Source organism: Barbatula barbatula (genome assembly GCF_947034865.1).
Source record: "Barbatula barbatula genome assembly, chromosome: 16".
Classification (NCBI taxonomy): domain Eukaryota; kingdom Metazoa; phylum Chordata; class Actinopteri; order Cypriniformes; family Nemacheilidae; genus Barbatula; species Barbatula barbatula.
The window spans coordinates 4,785,765-4,798,966 of record NC_136779.1 but is presented as its reverse complement, the minus strand read 5'-3'; the positions used below and the strand labels follow the sequence as shown (position 1 = coordinate 4,798,966).

Genomic DNA, 13,202 nt, shown 5'->3' with positions numbered 1-13,202 from the left:
AATAACTAAAAACAATACAGATCACTAACACAAAAAACATTATAACATAATAAAAAACATTATTTTTAAAACTTGGTATTCTCATCTTGGAAACAAACTTTTAATATATTTATTATATATTAAGATATTTATCAAATAGAAGAATTTTGTCAGAACTGTCTGCAATAGTAGTCTGTAAGCACTTGCTAGGTATGTTCCGTACTTGATCCATGTAACTTGCTGACAGGATTTCTAAATGTTTGATTGTAATAATCTAACGATTAAATGTATTGTTGAACCAGTGCAAATGTGTATGTATATATATGTTAATTCAATTATATTTTATAAATACGTAAAGAAAAAGCGAAAACAGATTTCTATGAAACACTGCGGCATTAACTAGCTTTTATTTTGAAGTACAGTATTTCCGGTCGGAATCGGCAGGCTCTTGTCAGGCTCAGCACTCGCTGGGTCTGTGATGGATTGAAAGGTACGAGGCCTGAAGAATAACCATTTTTTAACATTAAATAAAACATCCTTATCTGGATAGATACTGGCGGGGATGCGGCATCGAAATGGGAAATCTTTTCGGGAAAAAGAAAGTAACTCGGATAACCGAGCAGGACAGAGCTGTGCTGGTAAGTTAAACAATCGCTAACTGGCTAACGTTAAGTTAATCATTTAGATGTAAGAAATTTACCATTCATTCTATTTTAAACCCTTATAAACACACACATTTAGTATATTATACCCAGATTGTGCGTAAATGTAATGTTTGTTGGCTTGGGTTGTTGTGGGATCCCAGCTAATTTTAGACTATTATTTGCTAACTTTACATGGAAGTGGGTGGTGTAACTTACCCAGATTTGAAGATGTTTACAAAACATTACACAACTTATAAATGGGTTTCTAAAGGATGTAGTTGGTTCGACGTAATAGTTGTTTTAGTGATTCATTCGGCCTGTAGCACCCAAAGTTGACTGCAATTGAGACACTGAGATTTTTAAGCCCTCTTTTATTGTGGATCCTGTCCGCCCAGTTTAGGGATCAACTCTGACATAGGAGCATTTCTGTACATATTCTTTAATTTATTATTTGTGTATGATCAGCAACTGAAGCAGCAGAGAGATAAACTGAGGCAGTATCAGAAGAAGATCACTCTTCATATGGAAAAAGAAAGACAGCTGGCCAAACAGTTGGTAAAAGATGGAAAGAAAGAGTAAGTGTGTATGACCGATCTTTTTCTGCTCTATTTTTCTTTTTCATGCACTCCTTTATAACATACTTTTCACGTTCATTTAGAAAAGCACTCCTGCTCCTGAAAAAGAAACGCTACCAGGACCAGTTGCTGGACAAGACAGAAAATCAAATAAGCAACTTGGAGCGGATGGTAATGAAACAAATTTTCCTTCGAGCATAACAAATAGGAACATTTGATATAATCATTTTTTTACGATTTGTCAACATCTTTAGAACATAATGATAAAAACGCACTGTAAGACTCGTTGGATAAAAGTGTATGCACAATGTAGAACTTTTGAGAAGATAAATATTTGCTCTATTATAATATTTGATCTTTTCTATCCATCTAACCTAAATAATTGTATACATTTACTATTTCAAATGAAGTTTGTGTTATGCCTAAGGGCATGGATGTTTTTTATCAGCCATTCTTAATGCAAATCACATCCAGATTCACTTTTGTTTTACAGGTCCAAGATATTGAATTTGCACAAATAGAGATGAAAGTCATTGAAGGACTGAAAGTTGGCAATGATTGTCTGAAGAAAATGCATGAGGTAAGAATAAGAAGGAAAACAGTACCTGTAAATTTTTTTTTATGTTTGTATGTATGCATGTATTTATGCATGCATGAATGTATTCCTAGATTATGTGAATTGCTCAACTTTAACATCTCTGTCTGTGTATTTTCTCTCTTTTTTTAACCAGGTGCTGTCTATAGAAGAGGTAGAGAGGATTATGGATGAAACAAATGATGCCCTTGAGTATCAGAAGGTAATTTGTACGCACAGGATCCTTTTCATTTGTGTGATTCATCAGTGCATAAACCCAAGCCCCACCCCCTGCCCACAATAAAGTGTTTGTTATCTTTACTCTTTGCTGTACTCTTTTTTTTTATGTTTACAGCAAATTGATGAGATTTTGGCAGGATCTCTGACCCAGGAGGATGAAGACGCTGTGCTCGCCGAGCTGGAGGCCATTACTCAGGTGTGTGTTAGTGATACGGGAGGTTTGAGTGATTTTAACACAGCCTGACAGCCGTGGTAAATTATGTTGTGTCAGCTTCTCTGTTAGAACAGGGGTGTTTTCATCTTTCTTGTTTTTAATGTGTGTGTTCTCAGGGAGAAGCTGACCTTGAACTTCCTGAGGTACCTGGAGAAGAACTGCCAGAGGTTCCAGAGCAACAACCAGGTGTGTGTTGTCCTGATCTGTATGACACATGCATATAAGTAACTTGCTATTGCTTTACATTTCATTGCTTTACTATTTTTTTACTATTTATAATGTATATAAGCATGCAGTCTATACTCTGCGGAAGTAATTCATTTATGGAATACAAGCTGAGCACATTTCAAACAAATGTAAAATTAATTTGTTTCAGTGCGGGATAAGGAACGGGTGAAGAAGAAGGCAGAGCGAGAGGTTCTGGCAATGTAAATGCAGATCTGTCCTCCTGCCATCTATCACATCTCTGCATCTTCTCTATAGCCGTTTCACTGGAGACCTCAAGGGCTCATGCCGAAACAAGACACGTGGCGATCGGAAGACCCCCTTCTTAGATGTTTAAGACTACAACCATGGCATTTTTTAAATTGTACATACAAAAGCATACTGTATGCTGTTAAGTTTATCAAGATGATGCTGAAGATCATTATTTAATAGTGCCTGGTCTTTCTAATCACCCTACAGATTTGTCCTTTCACTTAAATAGCGAAGGCTTGTCGTGAAGCCTGTAACTTTCTAATGCATGCATTGATTTTACAATAACCTGTGACATTATGCCCAAGCTTTAGTGTCTCAAACCTATATTCAGGTCTATATGTTGACATGTCTTCAAGGGTAAATACAGATTTAACACAGCGGTAACACATGTAGCGCAATCAAACTGGGCATCACAAATCTGCAAACCTGTATGTAATACAAATTGGTATTACATGTAAATGTACTGAAACCCTGTAAAGACTCCTTTGTACAAAATGCCCTTCAGCGTTTTTCTATTCCTACACCATCTCCTAAGAGAGTTTAAAGAGGAAAATCATCCAGTGCAGTTTCAAATGATTACAGTATGTTTCATAAAGACTGTTTGGTTTTTCTTAAGCGTGTATGTAAAAAGGATATGATGTGTACGAGCAAAGCTAATGACATCGGTTTTGTAAACAGTGTTTTTCTGTCCAGTTTTGACTCGCTGATTTGGTTATTCTTGGAGCTTATCTTTTACTACACTTATTACTGTACTGCATTTTTATTCTTTAGTAATACAATTGGCTTATGGTCTGTCTTCCTCTTTTCATGTTGTTATTCTGCACCAATAAATATTATTTAGATCATTTTTAATCCCTGTTGCTGAATGAGTGAGCAAGTATACCAAGCGGCCCCTAGAGTGCAGTGTAGTCCAAGGTGCTACCAGTTGTGCATTGGCAGTCACGTGGTTTGATTTTACTGACGTAGTTATAATACAAAGCCGCCTTAATTGATAAAAACAATTTGATGGGTTCTCAGATTTTAACTTGAGAATAAGAGACCAGTAACCTCAAATATGTTTCTGCTAGAGTTTCATAAAGTATCTCAATAATGCAGGGAATTGTGGTAAAGACACTACTGTCAGGTGTGTTTAGCACTATTGGGGTACTCCTGTTTCATTATCGTGCATGTTTACTTGAGCACATAGATCATTGCCTTTAAGATGGCAGCTGGAGCTGTGTGTGTGTGTGTGTGTGTGGTGCTGCTCACGAGCAATTGTGATTCAGTTTCATACTGTTATATTGTCAGACAATAGACATTGATCAATGAACAAGAGAGGTGTGAACGGCATGCAGCAAACCTTAAACCAAGCTTGGTCAAAAACGATAAAAACTATATGTGGCGTGTTAAATGCTTCGGTGACCCATGTTTCTGTGGGGAACTTAATATTTTTAATGGTTGTTTTCCCCTCCTGTCAGTTGGTTTTTACTTTAAAGTAAATGGATTTCCACTTCAGATCACATACTGTTCTAAAGAGATCCAGGTTTTTGGTGTTTGTATTGATCTTGGTTCTCCTTTGTTGCTTTTTATTTACTTGTACATTCGGTCTTGATAGATCAACTAGACAAAGATCAAGAGTTATGCCGTGATGTGAAATCAATCAATGTGTGGCCCAGATGTGATATGAAACTGCCGGGAACCTTCATGGGTTTTCAGTGTGGGTTATATGTGCAGCTGGCAAAAAACAAGGAGGATATTGCCTATTGTATCTTATATGGTTTCTTGACATTTATGCATTTGGCAGACACTGTTAAATGCACCTTGCTCTCTCAATTGACCTTCAAACAGGGACTCCTGGGGATCAGATTCAACTTTGTAATCAAATGGACATCAAGGTCTTGGGGTTTATGTGATTTATAGGCAGGAGACTCTCAGATTGATGTCTTTTTTATTCCATCAGTCCCAACAGAGCTGTGAATCGTGTTTTATCTCAGGGTTATAAGCACATTCAGTTTGAGGGGTACACAACGGCCAGAATGGTCCAACAATGTAGGTTTTTCAGTAGGAGTCTTAATACACCGGTCCCCACAATTCTGATGAATATGTCATGTGGTTACCTTGTTGGATTGTGTATAGAGTAGTATTTGTGTCTTGTGTAGCAGTGTTGTGTGTTGGTGGCGTGGGTAGGATCTATTGAGGGATGAGGATAATAAAGGAATCCCTGCCTACATCACACGCACAGTCCCACGCGCGAAATGCGCAGTGCCCACTGTACCCGTATGATCTAGTCTGATACCCCTCCACCTCCTTTAACACAGATGTTGTGATGATTCATGGTTAGAATTAAAGCGAGTGTTACAGAAACATCACGCGAGGTCCTCTCTCAAATCTATAGGTGAATTTTCCTTTTATCACGCAAACTGTCCTGTATGAATTTCACTCGCTGACTTGGAATAAAAACGTGATTTTTAAGGGATGCGCCAGCGGCGTTCCTAAACACCAAGGCAGGCTATCCATAACGCCACATTAGAGAAATAAACATCCTTTTGTGTTGCGTTAATGCGATCGACACGAATGGATTTCATTACAGCGGTGAATACCCTGATGCTTAAATGCGTTCAGAAACGCGACACAACGCTCCCCTGTAGCCAAGCTTTCTCTGCAAGCGCGCAATGCGATGTTGTAATAGTGAAGTTTCATTACATCCACTATTGAAGCGGTCAGTTCCGTCGGGACGCGCGCTCGCAGCGGAACACCGAACGAGATGCGGAGTCCGCTTGTGTATCCAGCGCAGTGACGCCGAAAAACGCGCACGGTGGATCCCCGCCACTCCGGCTGCTGCGCGTGGGCATCGGTGGGCGCAGTGAGAGAGTTCCGTATAAAAGCTCCCGCATCCTCCAGCCTCCGACACTCTCTGGTTGAGTGATACAGTGTCGTCCTCCTCCTCCTCCTCCTCCTCATCTCATTCTCTAGTGTTTTCTCGGAAACCTTTTCCCGCAGTAGTCATTCAAGTCCCCGTCTATGGTTTTGATTTAAGCTTCCGAAAATGTCCCGGACCGAAGAGGTGCACCGTATAACGGAGAATGTGTATAAGGTAAGTTTACGTTTTGACTTGTTCTGACTAGTCTTTTATGGTAGCTACTGTTTTTGTAATTATTCTTTATATATAGTGTATATTTGATATATTTGTATTTATTTGGTAATATGTTTATTCATATTGTAATCTAAACAAACACCAAGTGAACACTTTTGCTCTTCTCTGTAAACTTTTAGTAGTGGTTTCCCGGACGTGTATTATCTTAAACCAGGACTAGGCCTCGGTTGAATTAGGTTATTTAAGTCGTTTTAAAAACATACTTTACAAAAAACATTACTGGTGGGCATCTTGAGACATTACAACACATTTATATATTTAAAGATATGTCAAATTTAAGGTAGTCTGGGACAAGGTTTAAGCCCTGACTGTAGGCTTATCTATTAATAAGGGAAAACGGTGTGGAAAATTTCAGTGTTAGCTAAATACTAAATAAATCTGTTTTCTCACCTGTAACTTGCAAGACATGCGAGCTTCGGGTGTGTGAAGTGATTACATCACGTTGTGAGGAAACACTCATAAAGTGCTGATTTCAAAACATCAATACAGCTAGTTGTTCAATATTGACTTGATGACTTTGTGAAAGAACGTCAGCTGTTTGCATAAACATGTTTGATTAATGTAAATTTTTGATTGACATGCATGCTTTTAGGAACATTATAAATCTATCTGCTTTTGTGTGTGTGTGTTAGTAAAGGTGGATTTGTTTAGCTGTAAGTGAGTTCTCGGTTGGTTCTGTGGTATGAAACTGATTGTCTAAAGCAGATGGATAGAGAATGTCCCATCAGAAATGACTAAGGCCTCTTCCATTGATCCTCATCCACCCCCTGTCCCACATGCATGCACACTTTCTTCTTCTGCCAGCTTTTCCCCCATGGGACACATGACCGCTGTAACCTTTTTTCTTTTAAACCACCTGACTCACCGTACCGTGGTAAACCGTGATGGCTGCAGAGGCTGAATGAGTGAAGTGTGTTGGTTCAATCCTTCAGACATCTGTTAAGGGACTTAATGTTTAGGCTGTTAATTCCAGCCCATGGAGTTAATGTCCTTGGTCACTGAAGGAAGGAACAGAGTATTAATCAGCGGGAGGAAAACTTTGCAGGGAAAAACAGACTGAAAACAATAATAAAGTTTTTGATTTTTGAGGCTACGACCATACTTTGCATACTTTATATCAACCTTTAGGACGATCTGTGAATGATCATGTGATCCTGAAGCCCTTGTACTGTCGGTGTTATTTCAGCGTGGATTTATTATTGAGCCAAAAAAACTTGTGTAATGAGCCGTGGACCTTTCTTAACCTTATAATCCTCCTTTAGGATTATTTTCAATGTATCAGATGTAGATTTATGTCGATGCCAATTTTGTTGAGAGTTGCATTGAAACCTCCTGTTTAACCATTGACACCATTGGCATTGTTTCTGCCCTGGCACAGGTGGTTTGTTCCAAGATTAAATAGTCATGGAGGTTATATATTATCGAAGATTAATCCCTTCGTTTTAATGGATGGGATACTTTTAAGTAAGAGGAGGTCGTTATTTATAGAACTGAATGCTTGGTGTTTTATATACTGCAGCGAATATTTCAAAACCCGGAGTATAAGCCTCTTTAAGAAGTAATCAGTGGTTGCCCGCTCAAATAATAATAGATTTCGTTGTGAGGGATTTAGATGTCCTGTGGAGTATGTTGTACTGAGTGAGGGACAGTTTGAGCCCTGGAAAGTGAGAACTTCAGTAGCATTGATGGTTAGCTTTGCCCCTTTAGATTCTAAATTGGAGGATATTTCTTCATCATTGGGTCTCCTCTTGACTTTTTATAGAATCTGTGACTTTATAATTACGGGTATCGTGAGGCTGCAGTGAGCTTTATAAGAAATAAGAAATGAAGAGAGAGAAGGCAGTGAACTGCGCTTAAGCAGGATACAAGAACAAAGTTGTTCATTTGAGGCTTTAAGGCTTACTTGAAAGACATCTTATAGATTCCTTTAACTGCATCTTTTTTTAAATGATTAGCTTTTCTTTTACCCAACTTTATATCACAATATATGGCCTGGCAGACTATTCAATCACCTGTGAGTTTTTAAATGTATGTGTATGTTTACGTCTGCACGCATGCGCAACTGCCAGCTTCTTAGTAATCTCACGGGTCCTAAGGAGCCCAAATCCGCCCGTCTGCACTCACGAGTGACTCAGTCTGCATCTGCCTGTGTACGTAGGCAATGTCTCACGGCCATTGAGTATGTGTGTCAGTACATGCATGTGCCTCTGTCTGCGTGCGTGTGGGTAGTGTCTTGCAGACCTAACGGTCCGTGTGAGAGAATGTGCCAAAGCGTAGGGGTTGTTAATGTGTGAGAGTTCAGCTTTGTGTATGCCCACGGTGAGTAGGAAAGTCATCTGTTGGAAGATGTTTCTTTTATATGACATTCATTGCACTGCCCACACCCCATCCTTGTTTCCACACTTCAACTGGCCTCATTTTGGGATATTGAGGAACATTTTTCCCAATAGGTAGGGAGCTATCTCACCTGAAATGTAAAGTTATGTCATCATTTACTTCATTTCTTGTGACTTTCTCCGGAATAATATAAGAGCAAACTTTTGTCCCCTAGTGAAAGTGAAGAGGAACAGATGCTCTAAAAATGTATAGGCTAATAGTCCACACATGACTCGTACAATAAAGTGTTTGGAAACCAAATAATCACTTTTGTGTTGGGGACCAGCTGACATTTGAAGAGATAGTTCACTCACTCACCGTGACATTCCGAACATGTACGATTTTGCAGCACAAAAGAAGATATTTTGAAGAATGTTGGTAAAAAAATAACAATAGACCCCATTGACTTCCATTATATGAGAACAAAACCACTTAACTAAATGGAGTCCAATGTTGTTTGGTTACCAACATTCTTCAAAATATCTTCTTTTGTGTATTACAAAATCATACATGTTCGGAATGTCACAAGGGTGAGGAAATGATGCTAATTCACTCAACAAAGCTATCATTATAATTTCATTTATACTAGAAATATTTAAGTTGGCACATGAGATTCAATTTATTGAACGGTGGAAACTTGCATTTTGGACCCCATTCACTTTCATTGTGTGGAGAGAATGGTGAACACGTAGCATGCTGTTAAGTAAAGAGATTTAATACCGAAAAGGAGAGCGACTGGAACAACTGTTTGCGATCCCTTAAAGTATAAAATCAGTTCGTAATTGGAAAACATAATTGCCCCGACAAGTTATTTGTTGACTGGATGTATCGACTGTTGCAAGATCAACAACATTGTGTGGGTTCGGACCAGCACTCGGGATGGAATGTGTGCTTTTAAATTTGTGTACCTGTATAAGGTGTTAAAGTATTGTTTTGATTTCTGTTTTTTTTAGAATGTGTTTTAGTTTATATAAACACCAATTAGAAAAGCACAGTCTTTTTCCTCATGTGCCCTGGTTTCACCATTACATAAGAAGCCATACTTTCAACTTTTCCTCTCATGTCGGTTCAAGCAGTCTGGAGAACCCAGAATATAGATGTGAATAAAAATCAGTTCAAAATTAATTTTGTGTTTGTTTTTGCGCTGTAATCGGGCAGATGGTAGCTTAACAGTATGTTGGAAGACGGCTGTCGCATGTTGAACTGCATGTGTCCGTCTGTGTTTTTGTGTGTCTGTGAAACCTTGAACTGGACTGCTTTCTTGAGAAAAGTAGAATACAAAAGCTTGAGTTCTAAATCAAAGGCTAAGCTGTCGGTTTATGCAGAAACCTGTTGTTTACAGATGGCTGCATTGTAAGCATGCCGCCTCCCTTCATTATGCAATTTTTTCATTTAGGAATCTGTTATTTCTTGCTTTCTGGTCTCTTGGCTGAGTAGCACAACCTGTTGTGACCCCTGTTGTTTTCTACTGAAATTCACTGAGAGTTTAACATGGCTTTTTTTTAAATGCAGTTGACCAGTTCTGCATATAAGTCCAGCGTGATTGACACACGTACTGTTTCCTCAGGGCCCCGAGCAAGATTTGACACACATGCCCGTCATTTAAAAGTAATTTGCACCTACATTAAAGTCCCTGTGAACCGTAAGTTTTATCGTTTTTACTTCCGTATTTTGGTGCATTTCAAAGTGAATTGGTATTTAGATTAGGTAAAATAGTGGGCGTGGCTTTAGATTGATCGTATAAAAACAGCCGTTGCATTTTGATATCCAACTGGCAGCTGACTGACAGTGGAAGGGGAGGAGTTAACCGATGCTCCGCCTAAGCCGTTTAACATACATCATTTAAGATGGATAGTCAATACAAGACGCAAGTGGTTTTTCAGATTTTAACTGAAGATTATGTGGGCACACAAATTTTTATATGAGAATGACCCAGATAGATAAACTATTTGAAAAAATGGGATTTGTCATTTTTTATTTCACTGGGACTTTAAATCCACTTCATTAAGTTTGCTGTTGTCAGATTATTTTGTTCTCACATGAACAAAATATTCTGGTACTTTCATATAAAATCATTAACATATTATTTTGCTTTAGTACAAAATGTTCTTGTACTTTCATATAAAATTCTAACCACAGCATTTGCTTTAGTTCAATTGCTAAACAGAGACAGCTGCATGTTCCTAGAAGCTTTTCAACTTTAATGGCCATGAACAAAAAGGCAATAACAGAGAACACGGGAATTCAGAGAAACATCTGCTTCATATTAACATTTGATAAAATTCAGAAATCTGAAGAAATCTGGAGCGTTTACATGTATGATGTAAATTACAGAGTGGTTGTTGCTATATGGTTGCCTGGGGTATTTTGGGTAATTTGCCAAAAAAATTACAAACCCAAATGTGATCTGACTAATGTGGCAATATTTTGGCCCAGTCTGACTCATTTTTCTATGTGCGCTAATGTGGTCCTTTGGCAGCCATGATGTATTGTATATAATGTGATTCAAGTGGTGTCTGTTTCTGTCATGTCTGTTATGCACAGACACTGGCAGGACAAACATACAACTGATTGGCATGGATGCCAGCAGGCATGGCGGTTTGAGTGGGTAACAGGGTTAGAACGGTAGGGTGAAAAGAAACCGATTGGCAAAGAATGAAATTAGAGCAGTCCTCTGATAAACAAACGTGTGATGCGTTGAGTATCCCGTAAATTGTAATCTCGGACTGCCAATGATGTGCACCCCGAGGGCAAAGCGAACCTTGTGAAAAAGAAGTTTTTCGGTGAAAAAGACGGTGAAAGTAAAGCAGGATTAAACAGCCTGAGAGACAAAGAAGGTGAGACAACTGCTGGAATCTCTGCCATGACATTATATCTGTGATCTCCCCGGCAGAAGGACGAAACCACGTTTGTGCGGAATAATTATTCATCTTACACAGTCACACACATTGGTTTGACACCTCAGCAGCATTCATCATCGTCTCATTGCACTTAAATTGAAAAACAGATTCACTTGTTTTCTATGAATGGATTACGCTGTTGGGATGGAGGAGTACACAATGTTCCGTTGGTCAATGAGCACTAGCTGAACATTAAACCTCCCTCCCCAACCGTGATCAGGTGGTACAATCTGAACGTGCAGAGAATAGGAATGCACTGTAGCAGAGTGTAATGCAGGGGAATTCCGACAGGGCCAAATATGGGCAAGGAAGTCCTTCTTCATCTTTCCTCTCTTAGCTTGCTCTGAAGTGGGATGCACACGCAGTGCTGATGTTCCCGTCGCACTCGCATATACACCCCCGCATACACACTTACATAGACGGGCTCATCTGTAATGGAAATCGGCGAGATGAGGACTAGGGCGGCTCGTAGGAGTGTTGCGGCTGTAACTGAATGACTTGCAGCATCCGCAGTGGACATGGAAGCTCCTAGTCCATGTGAAAAGCTGAAGGCGGCCTTTGCAGCATATTAGCGCATTGACTGATCCTACATCAGGTGTAAAATTGAATTCGTTTTTTGCAATGAGCTTTCTTTGAATATCACATGAAGTCATACATTAGCGCAATCCTGTAAGGATTCATTCTAATGATTTCACAATTGCCTCTTATTGTGTTTGCAACAATGAATAATTTTTCGAATGGCTAATGTAATGCTTTTTTTGTTCTGTTTAACACAAAAGAAGACATTTTGAAGAATGTAGGACAGCAGACAGTTCTGGGGCATTTTTGACAACCATTGTATTTCTTCCTACTATGGTAGTCAATGGAGCAAAATCTGTCTGGTTACAAGCATTCTTCCAAATATCTTTCTCCGTGTTCATCAGAACAGTAGAAGGTGAGTAAATGATGACAGAATTCTCCTTTTTGGATGAAGTATCCCTTTAAAACCTACTCGGACATAATGATTTATACCCATCATTATGCGTTACCCAACTCGATTGTCCTGGTGCCGCAGGGCTCAAGAGTATTACATAACAGTAAACAACAAGTTCTTACTGTAATTCACATCAATAGACTGCTTACAACAATATTTTCTGTGTATGTTGAAGACACAATGGTGGAGACAGGAGCTTTTATGCGCGCCCAGGTGCAAGCAAAGCTTGACATTGGACTGACACGCACACAGAAAAGTTAATTACACCCATCAATCTTTTCCAAGCTGTCTGATACCGTAGTTTTACATCACAGGTTATATACCAAAGGTTTATAGGTGTTGATGTGTAAGGGTATGTTTGTGGTAAATGAGGTGTGTCTATGACCGTTAGATTAACAAACACTAACAGATCCCCCATTCTCAACATGTTACCAAGAGATCTGCATTTTGGGAACTCATTAGAACCAGAGCCTTCATATTCTCTGCATCTCTCAAACTCCATCTCCCATCTGTCAGCAATGATAAAAATCAAGTACTTTATTTGCCCTTGTAACTGGTAATAATAATAAAAATTTCCTTCTGTTGACAAGCTACTTCTTATTTAATCTTTTATATCTAGCCCCACACCTACTACTGTAATCGATACCATCGAAGGGGGAAATCTCAATTTCCCATGACTGTTTCTCAGCCAGCGCGTCTGCTGATTGAATATGAATCAATATTCAATCTTACTTGTTAGGGCTATTAATTATTTCTTAATGGACATGCCTGTTATGAAGTGCTAAACATTACATGGTAATCTATGACAAGTGTCTGGCAGAGGCGTGCTGGGAATAAAATGACTTTGAATCGAGGGTTTGGGTGCTCTCGTTCATGCTTGTTTCACATGGATTGATTGGTTTGGGACTAATCAAGGAAAGAGAGGTTTCCCAGTGGAGTGTTTTAAGTGCTTGTAATGAGGCGATGTTGGATGGACATCAGCCTGCCGATATTTCACGTATAATGTGGGTTTATTTTGGGTCGGTAAAATGTGGTTTATTAAATCGTTTTTAAGGCAAATTGTGTTAATGTTTAGGATCTCAGATATGCAGAGGCATCTGTAAGGGAGGCATTTGCG

At 39.0% G+C, this 13,202-nt stretch overlaps 2 protein-coding genes across 6 annotated transcripts in view; both read left to right on the top strand.

The window, feature by feature from the left end:
• Nucleotides 1–368: 368 nt before the first annotated feature.
• chmp6b (charged multivesicular body protein 6b) lies at nt 369–3,548 on the top strand. The gene is made up of 9 exons (XM_079475925.1): nt 369–469; nt 530–617; nt 1,089–1,198; nt 1,282–1,369; nt 1,692–1,778; nt 1,930–1,995; nt 2,128–2,208; nt 2,343–2,412; nt 2,603–3,548. Exons 2-9 carry the CDS (start codon nt 555–557, stop codon nt 2,656–2,658), a joined length of 621 nt encoding a protein of 206 aa, XP_079332051.1. The 5' UTR covers nt 369–469; nt 530–554; the 3' UTR covers nt 2,659–3,548.
• Nucleotides 3,549–5,285: 1,737 nt separating this feature from the next.
• baiap2b (BAR/IMD domain containing adaptor protein 2b) overlaps nt 5,286–13,202 on the top strand; it is a 42,012-nt gene continuing 34,095 nt past the window's right edge. For 3 of the 5 annotated variants that reach the window (XM_079476083.1, XM_079476082.1, XM_079476080.1), the window contains exon 1: nt 5,589–5,776. Coding sequence is in view for 4 of the 5 variants with exons in the window: in XM_079476082.1 (XP_079332208.1) it covers nt 5,729–5,776 (48 nt within the window). In the remaining variant the exon portion in view is untranslated. Of the gene's footprint in view, nt 5,777–13,202 lie in introns of all 5 variants that reach the window. The other 2 variants (XM_079476079.1, XM_079476081.1) reach the window with 2 other exon arrangements.